The sequence below is a fragment of the Fukomys damarensis genome, unplaced genomic scaffold (genome assembly GCF_012274545.1).
Source record: "Fukomys damarensis isolate Sample0158 unplaced genomic scaffold, DMR_v1.0_HiC HiC_scaffold_15, whole genome shotgun sequence".
In the NCBI taxonomy this organism is placed as follows: Eukaryota; Metazoa; Chordata; class Mammalia; order Rodentia; family Bathyergidae; genus Fukomys; species Fukomys damarensis.
Genome location: NW_022900927.1, coordinates 35,690,292 through 35,713,362, shown reverse-complemented (window position 1 = coordinate 35,713,362; position 23,071 = coordinate 35,690,292). Strand labels below are relative to the sequence as shown.

The 23,071-nt window shown below is 35.5% G+C and overlaps 1 protein-coding gene across 1 annotated transcript in view; it reads left to right on the top strand.

Annotated features, from left to right (window-relative positions):
* Tspan8 (tetraspanin 8) overlaps nt 1-22,844 on the top strand; it is a 29,010-nt gene extending 6,166 nt beyond the window's left edge. The window contains exons 2-8 of the mRNA XM_010617488.3: nt 3,789-3,851; nt 7,901-8,038; nt 9,485-9,559; nt 9,658-9,765; nt 14,056-14,187; nt 17,241-17,324; nt 21,548-22,844. Coding sequence (XP_010615790.1) covers nt 3,789-3,851; nt 7,901-8,038; nt 9,485-9,559; nt 9,658-9,765; nt 14,056-14,187; nt 17,241-17,324; nt 21,548-21,601 — 654 coding nt within the window. The 3' untranslated portion in view covers nt 21,602-22,844. The remainder of the gene's footprint in view (nt 1-3,788; nt 3,852-7,900; nt 8,039-9,484; nt 9,560-9,657; nt 9,766-14,055; nt 14,188-17,240; nt 17,325-21,547) is intronic.
* Nucleotides 22,845-23,071: the final 227 nt, after the last annotated feature.

Sequence of the window (23,071 nt, the reverse complement as noted above, 5' to 3'; positions counted from 1 at the left end):
CAGTTGTGCTTTTGAAACACTGCAATGAAATTGCATCGTGTTATGATTCACAGAACATTAGAATGCAGAGAAAATGCTGAACATTCATTTCTCTTCACATATTTTGAAGTTATCTGAATTTTAATTATTTAGTGTTTACTAGGACGTTTATTTCAAAAAGAAGGGTGACTGATTTTTCTCTATAAATTTAAAGTTATTAAAAATAGGATTTGCTTCAGTTGTATGGGATGCTTCATTTCTTTTAATGGATCTAGAAAAATGCATATGAATGCAACCCACAGAAACACATATCCTGCATACTTAATACTCATTGATGCAATAAACAGTTGGAGATGTAGTTGTTTTAATTACTTTTTTCATTGCTGAGACAAAACACCCGCCACCCAAAGTTAAAGGAGGAAAAGTTTATTTAGCTCACAATTTGTAGACATTTCTGTCCATAATTGCCTGGTTCCAAGGTAAGGTGGCATGGCGGACAGACATAGCAGGGAAGAAACAGTTCATGGTGGGCAGAAGGTAGCAAAACAAGCAAGGGAAGACTGCAGCTCTTTCTATCCCTTATATCTTATTCATACTACTTAGGGCAGGTAGCACTCACACCCTTAATCCTCGTGCCTTTGTTCCTAGCATTGCACCATGAATCAGTCCGAGTGTCACACATTCTAGATCCAGTCACCTGTAAAAAAGCCCCATCTATGACTGCATGAGACTTTGGGGGTGGCATCTAAACATAAGCTGTAACAGAATTTAAGGGGGAAAAAAAACCACATTGCAGCAGTGTGAAGACTGTAATTCACATCAGTGGTTGAGAGAATTAGGAAATCAGACATTGCATAAAGGATGGATACTATTGAAGGAAATCAGAATTGCTTTAGGCCACATCTGTAAAGAGAAGTCATAACAATCTCTCCTCTCATAGAAGATCTTAGAATTACATTAACCCATGTCATTAGAAAGTGGAGCAAAGCCATTATCCTGTTCTTAATAAATAATGACTCAGAATAGGCCTCATCCTATTCAAAGATGAATAAAGAAAAATTTAGATTAAGGCCTAGAAGGAATACTGTTTAGTAAATAAAAGATAATACCAGCTGAAAACTTATAGGACAGGCACGTATTTCTGATGAAAAACACTCCGGAATCCTGAAAAATGTAACTGGAAAATGGTGTCCACAAAGTGATGCCTGAAAATAACCTCCATGACATTCATGAAACAGTGTTTGGAGGACATAAGACATGATAAATTTAATTGGACTGTCTTAGAATGAGTTGAAAAAGGAAATAGATGAGCAAAGACTTAATGTAAACTAGAAACTCAACAGCAGAATTAAAATGCACTGTAGAGAGCACACTAGAAACATTGATATAGAAATAAAAATAATGTGAAGATGCTAGAAAAGAGTATAGAGAATGAACATCTAAAACAAATTGTTTTATTTAACAACACAAAACACACAGAATTAAAAAAGTCAAATGTATATGGGGAAATATGTGGTGCTAAAATTATATTTTGCATGTAGATGAACGTGCTTTGCCACAACATAAGATGTTGATGCCTAGATAAATATTAGGAAAACTAATTTTGTATTAATACTATGATCTTACATGTGAATTTCTCCAACAAGATGAAAAAGCACTTGTTTCTTTTCCCTTTTTAAACTGAGTTTATTGGTACATTTTAGGTATACAGTACAGTTACATTCATTATTGGGATCTTGTACCTCTACATGACAGGTCTTGGTTCTCATTTTTTCCCCTTACCTCTGCCCTCCCTTCACTCCCTCGTCCCCTCCCCATTTACAAACACTTTATTTCCATCTTTTCATTTTTATATGAAATTTGAAAAATAAGGAGAGAAATAGGAAAGGAAGTCAGAGTTCAGCTAATTTCAATATTCCTAAAATAACTTTCTCTAACTGTAAAGATTGAAGCTGGACAAATGTTCTTTACTTCTGAAACAAATGGGTGCTCTTTATTTCCATGTTCACATTACAGACAGTGCTCAGGAGCTCAGGCATTTGAGGGACAGATGTGGCTAATTTCATAAGATCCATGTATGGTTTAATTTCTAAATACTTTGAAAACATGAAATAAATAATAACATATAGACAAAAAGTAAAAGTTTCAAAAATTTAACATACTTTCTGAGATGTCTTAAGGTATCTTTCTGTTTAATAAATACTATAAAACATTGGTAATTACAATACCTACTAGGATAATTAATGTTATTGTCAGTAAAGCTAAAGGCTAGAGCAACTATTAAGACAATCACTGTAAATCTACCCATTAAAAGAGAAGAAAAAGAGAAAATATAAATAAACAAGTCAAATAATAGCAATAAATCTAATTGACATTAAGTTACTGAAAATCCTGGAGCATTTCAATATCATTTGACATAAATTCTTATGGACTTATTGACAGATAACTGCTAAAATGAACATTGTCTCTATTTGAAAGTGAAATTAGGGATTTAGTGGAAGAGGTAGGAGTGGAGACTTAAGAGAGGTTTTCAAGCTCTAAAGCTGTCTTGTTTAATAGTTTGTGTTTTAGAGAGAGAGAGAGAGAAAGAGAGAGAGAGAGAGAGAGAGAGAGAGAGAGATGAATTATGCACTTAGTAAGGGCAGATTGATCAGGAATTGCCCTGAATTTTCTAGATTTGAATATAATCTCTCAGGATTCCAATTTTTTTTAATCCAAAATGAAGAGTGTGGACACAGATGATTTTTGAGGTCTTTTAGGGAGTCCAGATTCTATGGCTATTCAGCTGTACACTGCACTCCCGATTCTTTACAAAGCCCTTGAGTTTATTTTTACTGCATACCTAATGAGAAACCACTAAAAGTGCTGCTGGGAGGGGGGTTCTGGACAACAGTTCAGTCATGCCTGAAAGCTGTGACACTTCATGGTCACTGGCTTTTGGAGGACTCAGACATTTCTGTGTCAGGGAAAGATTAGAAACATCTAAAAAGTCCTCCAAGACCTGCTGTGTCTGGTATGTTACCAGAGTGCTCTCAACATACCTATCTAATAATATGTCTGATTTTTTTGAGCCTACAATATATATCTTTTTTGTTAAACCATGAAAGACAAGAGTTTTCCTTACATTAAAGTAAAATGTATTTCACATTTTTCTTTTTGGCCTTGACCCAAATTAAATAATCTGGTAAAGTCATTAAAGGAATTTAAGACTTTAACTAGTGGTTTCCATTGTTCCTTCTCTCTAGCTAAACTTTACCACCTAAAAGTGCTTAGTTTAAAAAGTTTATTTATATTAAAAATATCAGTTATTATATTCCTTTGTTGCTTAGTTGTACATTTTATCCAGTGCCCTACTGTTTTCTGTGAAATCCAAATTTAATCTCTCTCTTGAATCTTGAAGGACTAATCGGTTATTAGTCAGTTATTCCTTTCCCTTTTGGTCCAGAACAGCTTCTCTGAGATTGACCAAAGGGCATACTAAGGATATTTTCTCTTTAAACTGTTTTAATTTACCTTATGTGTGCTACAATCTAGCTAAAAATAAATTAAATCATGAGAAATAATCTTTTCCTGCTTTGTGTCAATAGGCCTATAAATGCACTGTGGATGAGGAACAGGTATTCTTATCAGGCTTATGAATTACAGTGCAACAATTCAGCAATTATCTGCACATGAATATGCCTCATTTATGTCCATCACACTGTAACAGAATAGTTCGTGATAAACTATTACAACCAGATAGAAGGAATATCTGACATTAATGTTTTATTTTATCTTAATTGTACTCTGACATTGTTTTTCTTCTGCAGTTATGTGGTACCGTGATCCTGGGAATAGCAATATGGATACGAGTAAGCAAAGATGGTAACGAGGTAAATATATAAATGTATAGATAAGGTAGTTGATTTCTCATAATAATGAAAGTAATGACAATAATCAAAATACACCTTTCTACAGCATTTTTAAACCATCTCATATAATTGTTAATGATGATATGAGTTAATAATTATTTATTATATGCCTGACATTGTGGTAGACAAGGAACAATCTTTCTGGAGAATGGAGGAGGTATTATCTCAAATCCAGGAAGATTCCAATGAAAGTGAAAATTTGCTACTTTCATTATTTGTTTAAGGCCAGTTTGAGGAAAAATACAACCTCTTCCCTCCAAGAAAAATAATTTTTATAGTATAAGGTATTGACCATAAATTAGCTGATGTTAACGTGGTTGATCCAAAAGAAAAAAGGTAAGAAATTCTCTTGGTGAAGGAGAATATGAATCTAAAAATCAAATGAAGTCTTCTAAGTTTTAAAGGCAGCAAAATTCAAGGATCCAGGTGGTATTTGCCTGTAGCAATCGACATTAAGGTCAAGCCCTCCAACAAGTGCTGGTCATTATAGGGTAACTCTCCAGTTAGCGGGAGGTGACCCAGTTTCTTACTAGCTGGTGAAATTAACATGACCCATTTCTCCCACACACTCCATTCCACGCCCAGAGGCAAGACTTTTTACCAGTATTTCCACAGTCTGGAAACAGTGAGTTCTGGCTCCAGCCTTTGGGCATCACATGTGTAATTTCTCTTCCACACCACAGTGTCACAGAGATGGACGGAAGGGGAAAGGAGTGAGTGTGTGCGCCTCTTGTTCCGAGACACTTTCCTGGTATAATGCCATGTAGCACCATCTCTCAGCTTCCTTGCTTCCATTCTTTTCTCTCTCTTCCCTTTTTCAGTGGTGCCTCTGCTCCTAAATATTATTTCTACCTCATACGAAGTGGGCTTACTTGTATTGTTGGTTGTGTAGGCTCTTGTCACTATTCAGAATCATATATTTTATCACAACAGTCTTTTCAAAGGCTCTGCTCAGATGAAGTTCCCCTGTCTTTGGAAGAAGTTTGATTCCTTTTTGATAATTATAAAGATAGTATTAAGCCAACAAAGAAGACAACAAATTTTCTCTCAGAATGTATTATACCATACCACCGGCACCTAAATACCTTTAGAGACAGTCTAGTGGGAAGAAAGATTAAAAACAAATTAGCATCTGTTCTGTTTCTTTTCCTGAAGTTGCTTGGCTTTTCTGGAAACTAATCTCCCTCTATTCCACACAAGAACCCAGAGTCTTAGAGGAAGTTAACTGCTTCCTTGTTTTATGCTAGATAAAGAAACTGGGTGTGGCAAGTAATATGTAACTTATGAGTTTCTCTGAGTTACACTTATTACTTACATTAATAAGTATAGCTGATGGCTGGGGGCTTTGATGTTTGGACTCAAGAGGGGATGAAGGTGTGCAGAATCTCAGACTGACTTTGGGACTCATAATTAAGCAGAGAGATATCAGCCATTAATTCCTGGGTACTTTGGGCTTTTAAAGATGTGTGCAGGCTGAATTTTATTTTATTTCATTCTTTTATTTCTGGTGGATATTTTCTTTCTCTCCAGCATTTTTGGTAAACAAGTTTGATATTTAGTCTGTTAAGAAATTGCACACAGTGAACATACAAAGGAGAGCCGTTGTCCTTGAGAGGTGCGACTACACATCTGGGATAGGAATGAGCATATGGAGCTGGATAGCATCTTTATTAGCTACATTTGGAATCATGTGCTGTTTGCCTCTTGCCATGCACACATCAGCATCACCCAGCATGACTTACATGAAATTGACTTGGTTTATATTTTTCTGAAGTTATTGACAAGAAAAATCAAAGCTGAGGAAAGAGCTGAATTTTATTACCGGAAAAACCGGGTAGTAGCTTTAGAAGGGAAAACATGAACATAAAGGCAGAAAAGGATGCCAGGGAGTTATCTCTTTCTGCTGAAGTGTCTCAGAGGGACATTTTTTCTCCTTGAAGTTAAACTCTGGACAGGAGGCAAAACATATGAGAGGCCATCTTTGCCTCAGGAGAGCCCTTTCAATCCAGAGATGATTCTGAAATCCTTTCAGGCCTCACAATCCCTCTTCTGTAGAATTTCTCCCCTTCTCTTAGGACACACAGAGACTCAGTATTTACTCAAAACAATCTTTAAAACCCTGCTGTGTCTGTGCTGGAGCAAACGTCTGAATGAAGAATTTCTCTTCCCTAAGAATAGCCATCTGTTGGACTGTCCACACACAGCTTTCTGGTCAGTCAGTCGCAGGCAGTGGGTTCCGCTGTCCTAGTGAGCCTCAGCAAAGCATCTCATCAGTTGCTGCCCAGGGGTCAATTACACTACTCAGGCCTCCTGTGTAGACTTGATCTATTATTTCTGTCTGGACTAGCTATCTTATCTGAAGTTCTGATAAGCCAGCAAGAATGTCTTTTACCTTCTCAAAGGCCATAGAGTTTGCCTGTAATGGCTGTAATGTTCTTGTGAACGTTGTATTTAACAGTGGGATGATAGAACTGCTTTCCAAGGCTGCCTTTTATGACACCTCTATTTTAACCCAGATGACATGCCTTTTTATTAACAACAGGGATTTCTTAGTTCCAATCTTAATGATAAAATGGATACAAATATCTGCTGAACAAACAAAAATCTTTAAGACTTATCAAACTTTTGAAATATGTAGATTGAAACATTACCTGTTAGCACAGAATCTGAGAGACAAAAGAGGTTTTAGAAAACACAGAGCTGACCCACTTCTCTTTATAAATGGAAAGCTGGGGCCTGACAGGTCCACTAGCTATCCTCGGGTTACAAACTTAGTTTCTTCTAGGATTCTGAGTAAAATGAAGATGTTTGTTTTAATGCTTATATAATTTTAGCACATTCCTTCCTACTTATTGTTGCAGAAAGGTTTCCTGTAGGTCATGAGTGGATTTTAAAAGGTTGCAAGACAAAAGGCAGCAGTTATTTTTGTACTGCCTGTTAAGGGTGGTGACCCACAGGTTGTATGGAAGATTCTGGGATGCAGAGTCTTTCAGGGAGTGGGGACACCAGCACTCTCTCTGGAGACAGCCCAGTAGGTAGAGGGTATAGAAGACAGGTGGGCTAGATGCAGAGTGCAAATAGAACATAGGCACAAGTTCTTGTTCTTTATGTGATGAATTACTGCACATTCATGGACAACAGGGGCAGGTTGAGGCTGAGAGTTATGAGAGCAATAAAGATTTTCCCCATTTTGCTAAAAGAACTGAGTTATGCCAGAAGAGTAGCCCACCCACCATAAAGGGTCCTAGAATATTTCCTCAATATCCTATTACTTATCACAAATAGTTGATGAAATAATGAGTTTCTGGAAGAACTGTTCCTTCTGGGAATGAGAAGATAGACTGATATGGAATTTCAGGAACTGGACTTTTTAAAAAACCAAAACGCAAAGAATTTTTATTAACTTATAAAACTTCCATCCTGTCTCTTTTTAGTCAATTTCTGCCTTCCTTCCTACTTTGCTCAAAGGCAAACACTGCTTTGATTTTTATCTCCACAGTTTTGCCTGTTCTTGAACTTCACATAACAGGAATCCTACAATATTTACTCTTCTATATATGGCTCCTCAAATTCAACATAGTGATTCTGAGGTTTATTTATATGATGTCTTTAAGTGCTTTGATGAATTTAGGCTTTTTAAAAATTAAAACAATTGAATGACCACCAAATATGCTTTATAATTGTACTTTATATATAAAATGCCAAATGTGTGAAGCAAAAATTACATGAGGAGAAAAGTACAGGTCCCTTAAGCTTTTAAAAACAGTTTTAAAAGAACCATGACATTTCTTCCATCCAATGTGTAACCTGTCATTTTAGAACAACTTAAAATTGGCAACATTATTTAGCAAAGTGCAATCTCAGCAAGATGTAAGCTCCAGGAGGGGAGAGATTTTGGCTTGGAAGTATTTCAAGGTCCCAATACATGTAGTAGCTACTCAGTTGGTATTACCTGATAAAAATAAACATCAAAGAAATGAATTTGTCATGAATGTCATCTTTATTTCCAGATTCTCAGTTCTGGGAACTCTGACATCAATCCCTTCGTTGCTGTGAATATCTTGATTGCTGTGGGTGCCATTATCATGGTTTTGGGGTTCCTGGGATGCTGTGGTGCCGTGAAAGAAAGCCGCTGCATGCTTCTCTTGGTGGGTTCTCCAGACAAATATCAATATTTAACCTTTGGATTCCTGAGGATTATTTCCTGTCCCTCTTATCTGTCAACAGTATTTGACAAGATTGATGAACTCTAACTTCTGCTTAGAGCATTTGATTGTGGAACCTAATATGGTTTAGATTTATCTTAGTTTGGCTCAGACTAGAGGATAGTCTGCAAGGAGGCAAATGTGATTTATTCATTCATTCATTCATCCATTCATGCAACAGAATAGCACACCTCTGAGGCCCAGATGCTGGGCCTAAATGATGCATAAGGCCTTAAGAAAACTAGAACCCTCTGGGGACGGTGAATAAGTAAACAAATGGCTGTAGTGGGAGTGAGTGACCCAGAAAAGAAGGGCAAAGAATGAAGAGAAATCTTTCAAGCCAAGAGCAGGTGAAAAGTGTCCTAATGGGTGAAGGTGGAAAGTCTCCAGGAAGAGAGGTTGGCGGTCAGCCCATGGCTGGCAGCTCTGGGAACTGGCCTGCGTGGGTGTGGTTGGAAAGCAGCAGAAGCTGTTTTCAGTAAATGTTGGGGGATGAGACTGAATGTGGACCGCGGTAAAATCATAAAATTTACTACATGTTGTGCTAAGTAAATTGTAAGGCAGCAAGAAATAACCAGTTTTGTTATTTAGTAAGCTTCTGGGAGGCTCAACTGGGTTAGAATAGCCTACAGGAACTCACGTTTAACATGGTAGAAAATAATGAATGAGTATGTTGTAGAAAAATCAAGTGTTTATCAGTTATAAATCTGACACATTTATCAAAGCTAATATAAACTATTTCTATAATATAATAAGGATTATGTTAGTTCCTAAAAATATTTTTTGCTTATTGTGGGAGACAGTTTAACAAGACCCGAACAACATCCCTAGTGATTGTTTTTTGAGCAACAAGATCTCATTTGCAGTTCGGGGAATTAACTTGTAAGGCCTGTTTAAAAAAACAAAAAACACAAAACAAAAAAACTGAGCTACATTCTCCAAAATTATGATTCAGTAGATGTGAAGGAGATCTCAGAATTCTAAATATAAAATAAGATGACACAGGATTTGATACTGATAGGAATACTATTTTGAAGGCAGTTCTGAGTTTGTGTGTGTTTATATTTTATGAAAAAGTAAAAGAAAAATAATATTTAAACAAAATTTCTAAGTTTTAAAACTTCTCTCCCTTTTATATTACACAGATGCCAACGCTTCTGTCAATAAAATTTCATTTGAAATACTTTCCTTGATCAATTTTCAAAGAAAATGTTTCTGAGAACTAGTGGATCAAAATTTGCAGCTTGGCACAAAGGGTGGAATAAGTGAGGATTGTGGCTCATACTCTTAATTGCAGTAAAATCCCTGATGTTAAGGGACGTGTATGCCAAAATAACCCAGATATTACTGAGTGTACTGAGGATAATAAATACGGCCTTTCTTTTTCAGTTCTTCATAGGCTTGCTTGTGATCCTGCTCCTGCAGGTGGCTGCAGGTATCCTAGGAGCTACTTCCCAACCTGAGGTGTGTGCATTGCTGATGTTTGATCATTTGGAAAAGTCTAAACAATCGGAATACTACTTTCTGGTGTGAATAATTTAACAGTGATTTTCAATTTTCAGACTAAACGCATTCTGAATGAAACTCTCTATGAAAATGTAAAGCTTTTGAGTCAAACAGGGGATAATGGAAAAGTATTCCGGGAAGCCATGACGGAATTTCAAAAAAAGGTAATTAGGCTTTTATGTCGGAAGTTAGACATAGTTCTTCAGAGTTTAATTTTTAAAGTGGCTTATCCATTACTGATTTAATGCTTCCATTTTGTAGATTTTGATTATTCTGGTAATGTGCAGTAAGATAAACTCAAGAATATTTGTATTTTTTTCCATCTTCTTATGAAGGCTTTAAGCAGTTTAGGACACAGGTTAAAAGCTATGTTGTGACATATTGAGATTTAATTGTCAACCAATAATTGTCTTAATATTTACATTTAAAAGAGTTAGTGTGTTTGGGGAGTCTATCTGTGTCTCTGCTTCCATAAAGTGAATATAACTAACATCTACTGCTACTTACTTCTGACTGTATCACACACAATAGCTCATTTGATACACAACCCTATGAGGTGATGTTATAGTCTGTTTTGTGTTACTGTAACAAAGTACCTGAGGCTGAGTGTTTATAAACAAAAGAGATTTATCCAGAACTCATGGTTCTGGAGATTCAAGAGCATGGCAGCATCACCTATGTGACTCTGGTGAGGGCCTCATGGAGGATGGCATCCAAAGGTGATAGCAGGGACGGGAGAGATCATATGGAGAGACAGACAGCAAGAGGCTAGGAGCCTGTCTCAGTCTTTTTATAATAGCCCATTCTCTTTGAAATTAACTCACTCTTTAGGACTCAACCAATTCTGCAGACCAGCTGTAATCCACTTGTCTTGAATTAAGCAGACTCCATTTCTTAAAAGTTCCTTAACCACTACCCTGGGGTTTTTAGCAGATGAAATTTAAACCATGCCCAAACCACAGCAGATGGTAATATTATTTTAATCTATTTTATAGATGAGGAAACTGCGATTTAGAGAGGTCTGACAACTAGCAAGTGGTGATGGAGTTAGAATTTGAATCACATTTATCTGAGCAGTCTATTATTTTTTAATGTGTACACTAGCCCTTCTTTCTTTTCTCTGTCCTCATCTTCCTCCTCTTTCTTTTTATTCTTCCTTCTCCCCTCTTCCTCCTCCCCCTTCTCTTTCTTTTTCTTCTCCCCTCATTTTTATCTTTGGGATAAATTCAAAACTCAGGCAGGCATTGAAGTTATTCTATCTGGTTCCTACCCAATCTTTTAACTATCCTAAACACTCCTCCCTAAATAATTGTGTACAGCCAGGTTTGTGATGCAGCCATTGCACCATTCCTCTTCCTTGGAATGTGTTTAGTACTTTTCTCTTTCTTTCTGAATCCATGCACTTTATGGTTTGACTAAAGTATTAGCTACTCTGTGAAACTCTCCTTAACTATACCTTTCTACCTAAAATTCCCATCATGTTAACTACTAGTGGCATTCACTTTAGGCATGTCAGGGGAATTTTTAGAATCTTAATGGAGGGCTGGATTTCACGGGTCAATTATCTTGACTTTTCACTGATTTATTATATATCCATGCCTATCCACCAGTAGATACCAAAAAGCTGAAAGTACCAATTTTTACCTATCCCACTTATATTTAAGTCTGATTAATGTGTTCTTTCCTATTTTCAAACAAAGTCTATCTGCTTAGAATATACAGTATTTATTCTCAGTTACAGAGTTTAAGAGGAAAAACAAAAAACTACCCACACTCCTACACATGGCAGGGTTTTTGAAAGTGGTTATTGCTTAACTCCTAAAGCCTTGCCTTTCAAGTTGAAACATCCTTCGTTTCCTGAGAGCTATTCATCAGATGAAATTGTTTTCCCATAGCATTTACCAGTTCCTATTTGGATTTACTCCAGTTTATAAAATATTCTGCCTAAAGCATGGTTTCCCAGAACTGAAACCTGATATGGGTCAGTCCTTGTTTAACTTCCTCCATTTTGTGCTTTTCCCCTAGCTTCCCTGTAGCTGCATCCTTTTTCTCTCCTCCTGGATTATTCCCACTCTAGATCACAAACTAATACAGTTAAAGCAGTAAGAGTTTAGGCAATCACTGTTCTTTCATTGGAATAGCGGTAACCACTGATCTTCTGGGCTATGTCGTCAGTCATTTTTGATGCACATTGTTCCTGGAATTTAAGGTCTGGGGCCAACTGTGAATTTCTGACTGTTCTGTCTTTTGCAGCATGTTCTCCTGATACGCTCCCATTTTGGGCTGAAATTCTATGCTGGAAGCTCTTGTGTTTATAGAGTCTATTTCTTTCTTAGTATCCTTTCTGAATTTGTTTTTATTTTCTGTTCATTTATCTACTTTGGCTTTTTTAAAAAAGTTATACTTCTTTGAGAATAAAAGACCCTACTCTAAACCATAACGTCCGACTGAGTGACCTGGGTTACTTGTATACATAGACAGTTGCAGATGCTGATTGGCTTTCTCTTGGGATTTCAAGAAATTCCCACACAATTTCGCTTTAACTTGTGATGGGATAAGCCTGTTACCGATTCTTAGTAATAACTATTTGTCAAGAGGTGCTGCATAATGTTTTTTTTCCCATCCAACTGCTACTTAATTTTCATTAAATTGTGTCAATTTCTGGGCCAGGGATTTACCTCAGTAGTTCGGTGGCCTGCCTTGCAAGCACAAGGACCCAAGTTCAATCCCCGGGTACCCCCAATCCCCCCCCAAAATTCTGTCAATTTCTTCCCTAACTTCTCCCATTGAGGATATAGAGATCAGAAAAGCTTTTGTCTTGCTATCTTCTCCTGTATTTCTTTCCTGCCTTCCTAAGAAAACTGAGGTATATTGTATTCCTAATATAGAGTGATCTGTGTGTGTATAGAGGGGCTTTATTACTATTTTATATAGAGTATGTATTAATACTATTCAACATTATTTAATGAGAAAGCATAAATATCTAGTCAGTTCTACCATGGGATCAGGAAAGGAGATTGTTTCTAGACTGTCCTCTTTGCTAATATTGATCTTAGAACTAACTGAAATTTCCAGCTCTTTGCAATTCCACCTTTGGGCCAAAGTTAAAAACTTTATATTTGCCTCAGTTAAACTTGTTAGTTTAAATTCATTGTTGAACCATCTTTGAAACTAGATTTAGTTCTGTAGCTTATTAATCATTACTCCCAACTCTAAATCAACTGTAGTGAACAGATACTTCTGTGTCTTTATGCAAACAAGTGGTAAGAATTTTGAAAAACTCATGTTCATGTGTGACCATAGGAAAAAACTACAACAAAAACAACCACAACAGATAACAAAAACAAAGTTATAGCAGCTAATCATATTACTGAGTGTTTTGTTTAGCCAGGCCCTGGGCTGAGCAGTTCCTAACATCACATAAATTTTCTCACTATCTTTACAACAAACCTCCAAATGAGATGGCATTACTAACAACTATTATTATTTGTATTTGACATATGAAGAAACTGTAGCATAGAAATGTTTAACTAATGTGGCTAACATAGTTACCTAGCCATTAGGAGGAGGAAGTGCTTTCAATATTCTCACATTTCAATGAGTCAAACCCTGGAAAAGATCACCCAGAATTGGCTCTATTTTCTTTAGCATTTTCTTCCTGCCATTTCTTCAATAATAATCTTTCCCCCAGCACAGCATTAGGAACAAGATGGGAAATAATACCTTTCACTTTTAATAATATTATGTACCACATGTGCTGAGTCATTGGGCTTATCACTTCCTATTTTCTTTCCTCAAATATGGCCACAGTATCCCCACACTCCATCACCTGCGTTGCACCATGTTTCCGTTTATTTTGGTCCTTCCTGTTCCTGTCATTAGTCTAAAAGACTCATGTTTTGTTTGTACTCCCTTACCTATGTTAAAGTACCCTCACCTATGAAAATTCAACCACAGGGGATGTGCCCTGGAATACCCTCTTTGCTCTTCGCAGCACCTCTCATCCTTTTCCTTTCTCGCTTCCGAAAGTGATCAGCTATCACGAGATGGAAATTTCATTGTTAAAACCTTCCATTTCTTTTGAATAAGATTTCTTTAATGAGACCTTCACTCTTTCATGCACTCTTTGGAAGCTTCTTTGCTAAAATGTAAGATACATGAATCTAACTCTGTTCTCTCTTCTGTCATTAAAACCAGAAGGAAAGGTTTTTAAAGCAATTTTATTCCAAGTTCCTCAGACTTTAGCATCTTAGCCCAACTTTTTTCTCTGTTACTATTAGGACCAAAATGAAAAACAAATCTGTCATTTTTCTGCTACATTTAGGGAAGTGGGTAAGGTGACTTTCATTGTATTTACATTTCTGAATAATGATATTCAGAAGAATATAATTAAATGTATTTAAAATATTTTAATCTTTTTGGTAACTACTTTTTATCCTTTTTTCACTAAACAGTTTGAATGCTGTGGTTTGGTCAATGGAGCTGCGGACTGGGGAAATAATTTTGAATCAATTTCTCAGTCATGTGCATGTGAACACTCATCGAGTGCTTGTGTAACATATAGAGGAAAAAGTGTTTATAAAGAGGTAAGTACTAAATCAAACTTGGTAGAGTAAGTGAACCTCTTGTTTTCTTTGTGCAATGAAAATCTTTACAAAAGAATGAAATCATCAACTACTTATGGGAATTGTGATGTGAAAATCTCAGAAATTACTCAAATTTTAAAAAAGTCATTAAAGGGTAAAAGCGATATAAATTTTGAAATATTTCATTTCTCGTATGAGTTTGGCATCATTTAGATCCAACTTTAAAGATCAAAGTAGCATTCTAGAATGAAACGCAAAATACAAACTAATACAGAAGTTATTTTTTTTTTGTTCTGTTTTTGGTGAATTTAATCATTATTCTCTTCTTCTCTAAATAATTTTGTGTTCTAACATAAGTTTTAGAAATCAGTATTTCACTTTAACTTTAGAAGTTTAGTTTTTTAAATAATTTCTTTTTCAATAGAGCATAATGGCCCATGAATATCTGTAATCCCAGCATACAAGGAGGCTGAGAGAAGAGGATTGCAAGTTCTAGTCTTAATAAGATCACGTCTCATGTTTAATAATAAAAAATAAAAATGGTTGCTGACATAGCTCTGTGGTAGAGTGCTTTTGGGTCCAATCCCCCGTACTACCAAAAGAGTTTGCTTTTTCAAGAAAAGCTGTGTAAGAATTAAGTAAATATTTGACATTTAGTGGTTTGATTTCTCAGTCTTAAATGTACCTATCAATTTACCTGGTAATTGTTGCCATCAAAAAGTTGCATGAAATTTTAAAGTCAATTTGAAAAAATGAGTTTATATTTTGTGTGTTACAGATATCATATTTATATGACTTGTGCACATTGATATGTTGTTTTATATTTCTTTTTATTGATTAATTTATCAAATATTCATGAAGCACCTCCTATAGTCCAGACCTTTTATCAGTCACTGGAAACCCATTTCAAATAGGGTAAAATGTTTGTAATCATGAGCTGATAAGAGATAGATAATTAGACAACTTTAATCCAATGGACTATTGGTATTGCTTGGATAGGTGTTAGAGGTCCCCATCTACCTAGGCCTTGGAAATTCAGGGTATGACTTCATGAGGGACATGACATTTGTCTCTCACCACAGAATTTACCATTTGCTGTTCCTTCTGTCTGTCTGGAAGGAATGTGAACACGAATGACAGTACATATAAGTGTTTCATTAATTTTCTATTTTTCTGTGGTTCCTACTCTGTATCAGATAGATTCTTGATAAAAACAAACATACTTAAGGATCTTCTGGAGATTGTGATCTAATTAATTGGGGGTGGGATACATAAAAGCTGTCCTAATGCACAATGAAGTAATTTATAGAATATCTAAAGATTATTTTCAATCTAGCATTGTTTTAGTTTAGTGACTTAACTGAAGTTAATATATAAAAGGAAATACAAGTGGTACCTTGCTTTACAGTTGTTTTTGTTATTGATCTTTTAAAAATTAAAGGAGCTTTGTCCTGAAGAAGAATTGCCCTCGTTAGTATCTGACATATCTCATAGGGGAGAAATTATTGCCAGAATATAATGTGAGCATGTTGTGCTACTGTCAAAGTAAAAATTTTTATTCTTACTTTTTATAGTCCTTTCTGCATTCCTGTTTTGTACTTAATCTTATTGATACAGCATCCATAAGGAAGAGGGGGAAATAAATTTGGCACAAATAAATACAGTTTTCTCTTAAGATAATGGGCAATACTAAATTCAATTGCAGACTGATGTTTACCTCCTGTTAATGATTCAAAACAAAGACGTTTTACTCAAGATAGGTTCTGAAAAGTGTCCCCCATAGACATTCCCTACAAGTTCATGTATTGCAGCTAAATATATGCTGATAGCTGCCCTAGTTCCCCCAGAAGAAGGTCATAAATTCAGCACACACTTCCACCTGCCATGCATCAAGAGGTCTGGAAAAATACGAAATCTGGAATTCACCCCTCCCCCTCATGTCTTGTCATCTCTTCTTGCTTTTTCATTGCTTTTCTTTCTCCTCTCTTTTGCCAAGGTCACCACATTATCTTGGGAGAATGAAAAGAGAAAAACTTCTCAACTATGACGAATGTGACATTGTAGATGTGCTTAATCTCAAAATTAATCCTAAATGACATAATCTCCTCAATCGCTTACTGCTTTGAATTTGTTGTAAATGGAGAAACATCTTATATTCAAGAATGGCAAGAGAAAAGACTTAGCCTTACGAAATACTTATATCTAGCAAGCAACAGTGTTTTGTTATTCTTTTGCATACATAGGACTGTCATAGAAATGATATATTGTATGGCAATGCAACCAACATCACTATTACATTATGTAGCTAGCATTTTTCTATTTAAAAGTTACAATCTATGATTGCTGGAATTTTTAGATTTGGTCTAAACTTCTATAAAGTTGGAATTGCATAATGGTTTGAATAAATTTCACAAAATTTAGCAGAGGGGCATATTTCTAAATTCTTTTCTTTAAGTACTCAAATAATGATAAACGTAATGATCTTTTCTTTCTAATGTTAAGATGACCCTGATAGATGCTATTAAAAGATTTTGAAAATTAATTTCTTCAAAAATGATAATTTATAATATAATTAGCTAAAACTTCAATCAAAGACCACTTTACTATAAATTACAAACCTGAAAATTCTAGTCAAGATGATATAAATTCCATAATGAATAATCTGAAGTTAGGATAAAATTATTTATAATTTTTAAATTATAAAAATTATAATTTTAGAAGATATTGGTGAAAAAAATTATAATTCTCCATCTCTAGATTTAGCAAGTAGGTTGTTTAAGCAAAACTTCACTTTTTAAATGCTTTATAATTTGGGAAGGTATTTGTGAAAAAGATTATTCATAATTAAAGATTTCCTTTTTGTGTGCCAGTACCTTTGCATGGAACTACATTCCCAACTCATTTTCAATTTTAAGACAAGATCTGCCTAAGTGCTTCAAATTGGGCTCAAACTTGTGATCCTCCTGCCTCAGCTTCCCAGGATGCTGGTGTTACAGGCCTGTGCTACCAGGCCTGCCTTTAAAAGTAACTTTCTGTGTGATTTTTTTAAACAGATATGCCTTTCTTTGATAAAAGAATCAGTTGAAAAACACATTATCATAGTTATTGGAATAGCGTTTGGATTGGCAGTTATTGAGGTATGTAAAATATTGCATGATTTACTTTTCTTTCATTCTACTCTTTGTTCATTGCCTTCTTTAATGACTATCTATGGTAAACCAATTTTTAAAAAAATCTTGCTTTGGAAAAAACTGATAACGAGTGCTTAAGGCCCAGCATCTCCCTAAATAGCCTTGAATCTGACATGGAGGAGATAAAAGTCCTATTAGCTGAATAGGCCTAAGAATGTTATTTCTGAATGACTTTGTGAGAAAAAAACAGCACCAGTTTTTACAGAGGCCTTAGTGTAGGTATCCTTTTGCCTTTGAAAACCAGTGTTAAAAAAAAAATAACAAAAAACCAGTACAAGGGCTAAAGTTTCCTAAAGTGAGAAAAAAAGCACCAAAAAAGAGCAAAGAATTAAACTTTATAAGCTCTGAAGTAGATCTCATGATTCTGAAATAGAAAATGAAAACTGAACTCAAGAGTGTGGGAAGCTGTTTCCATATTATCCATTCTACATAAATTTAATAAATTCTAAGCTTATGTACTATAAACTCACTTGAGGAGGCTTTCACGAAAGTTCTGATTAAGACTTCTATCTTACTCTCATTAGTAGAATTATGATGCTGAAAAAATATTCTGCATAGGATTTTTAACTTGATGGGTTTTTTTGGCATGGCTTTTTTTTTTTTTTTTTTCTCCGAACCTGAAGAATGCTTTTCACAATGGCTCAAATACTTTGTTGAGGATGTGAAGTAAAACTGTTTCAGAGAAGTATTTTTAGAATTATCCCAGATGGTAGGTAATTCAGATATGAAGAGGGTGAAAATTCACCCACAGTCCTGCGCCAGTAAGAATGCAATGTAAAGCATTTCCCTGGTTAATGCTTCTGGAGGCTGCTGAGCTTAGCTGAGAGACTTTTGCTACACTGTCATGGAGTGTTGTGCAATGTTCCCTTGGGCCCTCTAACCGCTTCCTACCTCTTGTGCTTCATCACTGCCACAAAGGAATTTTAGTTGGGATTAAAACAAGTTAAGGCTCTAAGAAGTCATTCGGGCTACTGGTGGAGTTTTCCACCCAAGTATTAGAGAAACAGTAGGTCCTATCAGCAGTAAATTTGACTGTTCAGTATTGAATTTTTGTAACCCAAATGAATGGGTTAAAAGGTAAAGCGTTCTCTATTGATTAGATATGGCTTTCTTTATATATTCAGGGTCAAAATCAAACTACACGGTACATTAGATCTGTTACTCTAGATTCTGAATTTTATAAAATGACCTTTCTCTACACTGTATTTTGGGTTTACTCATGTTAATGTAAACATATAGCACGCATACACATATATCTTGATAGCATAGATTTAAAATGAATGATTGGAGCTAGGAGTGTAGCTCAGTGGTAGAACACCTGATTAGCATGTCCCAGGACCTACATTCAACTCATAGCACCAATATATCAATGATAAAAACAAGCAAACAAATGAACAAACATGATCAAGAGAGTGAGCTTTAAATGAGAAATTCAGTGTTAATGCCAAATTTAATGTTAGACTCAAATTCAGAAAATTTGCTATGTTACAACTCATGGATGATTTTAAGAAGCTTATGAAAAGCAAAGCTGAAAAAATTTTAAAAAATTAAAAGATAGAGAATATTGCCAAAGGCATTGCCAAAAATCTGAATAAATCTAGTGGAAATAAAATTTCAAAAGGAATAGTGCATTTCAATAGGCCTGATGAGGGAAATGGCTTAATAAAAAATCTTTTGTACAATATACTTTTTTTTTTTTTTTTTCGCTTCCAGGGATCGAATTCTTGCGAGGACCTTGCACTTGCGAGGCAGGTGGTAGAACCACTGAGCTAAATCCCTGGCCCTGTATAATATACTTTTTTGTCATAAAATTAAACCACTTATTGTTAGACCAGTTAAATGTGAGTTTTAATTATGTAGATGTGGTTAGTTCAAAGAACTATTGGAAACCTTTTTTTGGGGGGGTTCCTCAATTAAAAATCTGCCCTCATTGTATGTTTGAAGCAAAAAAGAAAATCATTATGTATTCTTTTATTCAAAAAGCAACTTTGAAAATTGTCTTGTGTTATCTAATTTATAAAAAATCTATCCCCAAATACACTACAGTTTCTCTTTTTTTGGGGGAGGTACTGGGGATTGAACTCAGGTCCTTGTGCTTGAGAGGCAGCAAGGCAGGCAGTGGAACCACTAAGCTAAATCTCCAGCCCTATAGTTTCTCTTAAAGTCCTAATCGCCTAAAACTTAGGCCCATCTCCCTTCTCCGATTCTTAAGTTCAGATGCGATCAGGTACATTCAGGGTCACATGGCCATAGAATGTTTCTCAAGTTCAGATTAAAAGAAAAACACAGCAGTGTGTGGAGAGGAAATACCTTCCAGTGAATATTTTAATAAAACTGAAGCATTGATCTTCATGCAAAAATATATACTCAGGCCATCTATGAAGAGGAGTACCCACATTTAAGCCTTTGGAATAAGCTTTGAAGGGATGAACCAAGTGTCATTTTCAAGGCTTTGCTGAGAGTGTAGACCTAAGGGGCTCTTCTCAAATTAGATATTCAGAATTTATACAAAATGCTTTATTGTATTAAAATAATCTGTAGACACTTTTGCAATTTTCATTATTTAGACTTATTCAGACTACCATAGTTTTCATTTGACTCCAGCAACTGAGAGGCACCAGAAAATGATCAACACTTTCACTTCTCTCTTTAATTTAAAAAATAAAGTCATTGATGTTGATGGTCATCGCTTTATAAAATGAAAGTTAACCTGATGAGAAGTCCTGGGGAAAGAGAAGTTGAAAATGATCATTTGATCGCATTTTAAAAATGGCTTCAAAATATGGGCAACTGCACATTTCATCTAGGAAGTTTAGGAAAATTGTCTCTTTTATTTGCTATTTTTCTGAACATTTAGGCATGTTAATTTCACAAGAAAGTGTGATATTACTTCTGTTGACATATGATCTTTTTTCCATTTCAAAGATGTAGCAGTAATAGATAATAGTTGTCTTATTCCATTATTTTGGCCATTTTCTTTAGGCCTTCAGCTTTCTTCTCCCCCAGACTTAAGAATTTTGCTCAAGGCAAGAAGATTGCATTTTAGTCCTGAATTTTACACTTGATCTTAGCCAAAAGGCCGAGAAGCGATTAGTCCTGAATTTTAAAACATTATGATCTAAAATCATTACTTTAGAGAGTTGGTGTCTATTTTATTTTTCTTTTTATGAAGGAAGAAATATTGGGTGGCAGTTTCATCACATTTCCAGGAAGGATTAGTAAGCAGAAAGTTAACACCACAGTAGTGTTTGAAATAATTCAACATAAAGGACACCTTGCCCTAATTTCTGCCTCCCTTCAAAGGGGAATAGTGGGAAGGAATTTTCAATCTGTAATGCACACAGGTTCTTCCTGACATTTCAATATCAAAGCCACCGCCTGTAAGTCACTAACTGCAGAGGCAATTAGAGCAAGTTTTAGGGCTCCTTAGTGTTAGAAGAGCTAATTAGATAGAGATTGTGCCAGAGTTTTAGCAGTGCTTTTCACTTCAAAGAAAATTCCCTAGTTAAGCTATTCCCCATAGTTTAGAAGTATTTTTTTTTTTTTTTTTTTTTTTTTTTTTTGTACCGGGGATTGAACATGGGTCCTTGTGCTTGCAGGGCAGGCCACTGAACTGCTGAGCTAAATCCCCAGCCCTAGAAGATTTTTAGAAAAAGAACAAAAAGTTACTTAATATTTTCATTCTACTAGGCAATAACTAAAGTTATGGCAAGAGAAATTCTAGACTCTTTGATTTTTATGCAGATGATCTAAACCAGATGATTATAGACTTTTTATATACGTGATAGATATATGTACCCCCTAGAATCCTGAGGTCCTCAGAGCTCACAGGGAGATACCCTGCAAAAAGATGTACATGCTGGAGAAAGGAGGGGAGAATGCTGTGGTGACAGCTTCTGTGCACAATGAAAAGGGGCTGTTAAATATTGATTGGCCAACTGAAAAAACCCTGACACACACACACACACACACACACACACACACACAAGACAAAAATAAAAAACACCTTTAAGTGCTCTTCTAAGTGTCCTTCTGTGTCAAACACCCAGGAAAGATTCAGTAGTGAGAATCAACAGAATATTTTCATATATGTTTTATTTTTGTTTATTTATAATGTCTCCAGTGTTTTGCCTTAAATTCCCCGTTAATCCTATTACTTTCCTCTCTAGATACTTGGTTTGGTGTTTTCCATGGTCCTGTATTGCCAGATTGGGAACAAATAAACCTGTGAATGAAGCCTTCACCAGTCAAACCCCTTTAAAATTTTGCTTTGGCTTTATAGTTAAATTGAGTGATATATAGGTCAGAAGCAGCTTTCTTACTAAAATGCCTCATTTTGCTAGACAACAAATATCTTCTTCACATGCTGAACATTTAAGATTTGATGTATATAATAAGAATTATATAAGTGTATATTTTTACTCAAAGTTAAAATAACCTTGTTTACATTGGTGTTTTTGTCTTTGATTCTATGCTTACAATGTTCATCTGGAGCCACCCAGTGGACTAATCTTCCCTTCAAAGTGCCAGGGCCTTAGATAAGGTTGGGCATCTGAAATGTTCAGAAACAAGAGCCATCATTAGTGATAAGATTGAAATAATTGAGAGTGGTCCAGCTGAAAGGGTCACCATCTCTTTTCTATCGTATGTCACTGATTGCTACTACTATCTCATTTTTGTTGCCTTCCCATTGTGGGGACAAGATCTGGGTGCTTTTCTCCCTATCATCGAGTCTCTGGTACCTCTCTGGATCTCTCTGTGAGTGAGGCATAGTAGTTACAACTCTACTGCTTCATTCTACTTCTGAGAAGCATTTTACCATTTTACTTATTATTGCAGTATTATATGCAGTAAACAAACCTTAACTGTATAGCTCTGTGATTATGTATACACTTGTATAAGCACAATCTAGATCAAATGCAAAACATTTCTAGCACACCAGATTTCTTCTCCATGCCATCTCCCAAGGATGTACTGCAGCTGGCCCAGGCAAACGTGCATGTCCTCCCAAGACTATTCAGTGACATCACTCTGGTAGTGTGTGACAACATGGTGGGAATATTTGCACCATGGAAACTGGCAAATACTGTAAAATCAGAGCAATTTGTTTCTATAGTTTTTCTGAGAGCTGGATGGTAAATATGTACCAGTATATTCCACTTCTCAGCAAATATCTCCCTAAAAGAAACCACTCTTCTAACTTCTATGACCGCACATTCTTCATTTTTACTCGGTCTTAAAATTTTTCTAAATTGAATAAGTATGCAGTCTGGCTTCTTTGGCTGAGCATTTTGTCTAGGAGATTCACCTACAATGTATGTAGCTGTAGAAATTTATTCTCACTACTATGTAATATTTCATTGTATATTAATAAATTACAGTGTGTTTATCCATTCTTCCCTTGGTGGGCATTTGGGTGTAACATTATCAATAAAGCTGCCATGAACATTTTTTATGTCTTTTGGTACATATGTGTATTTCTGGATATATTTATGTATACATATTCTCCATATACATATATAAAGAAGAATAAAATTCTTCTGTATTCATTCATGTGTTTAATAGATTCTGTCAAAGAACTTTCTGGCGTGCTTTAATAATTTATACACATAGTAGAAAAGTATGAAGGAGAAGGAAAAACAAGGAAGTCAATTGTTGTTAAGTGGCTCAACCAAGGAGTAGGAAACTTGCTG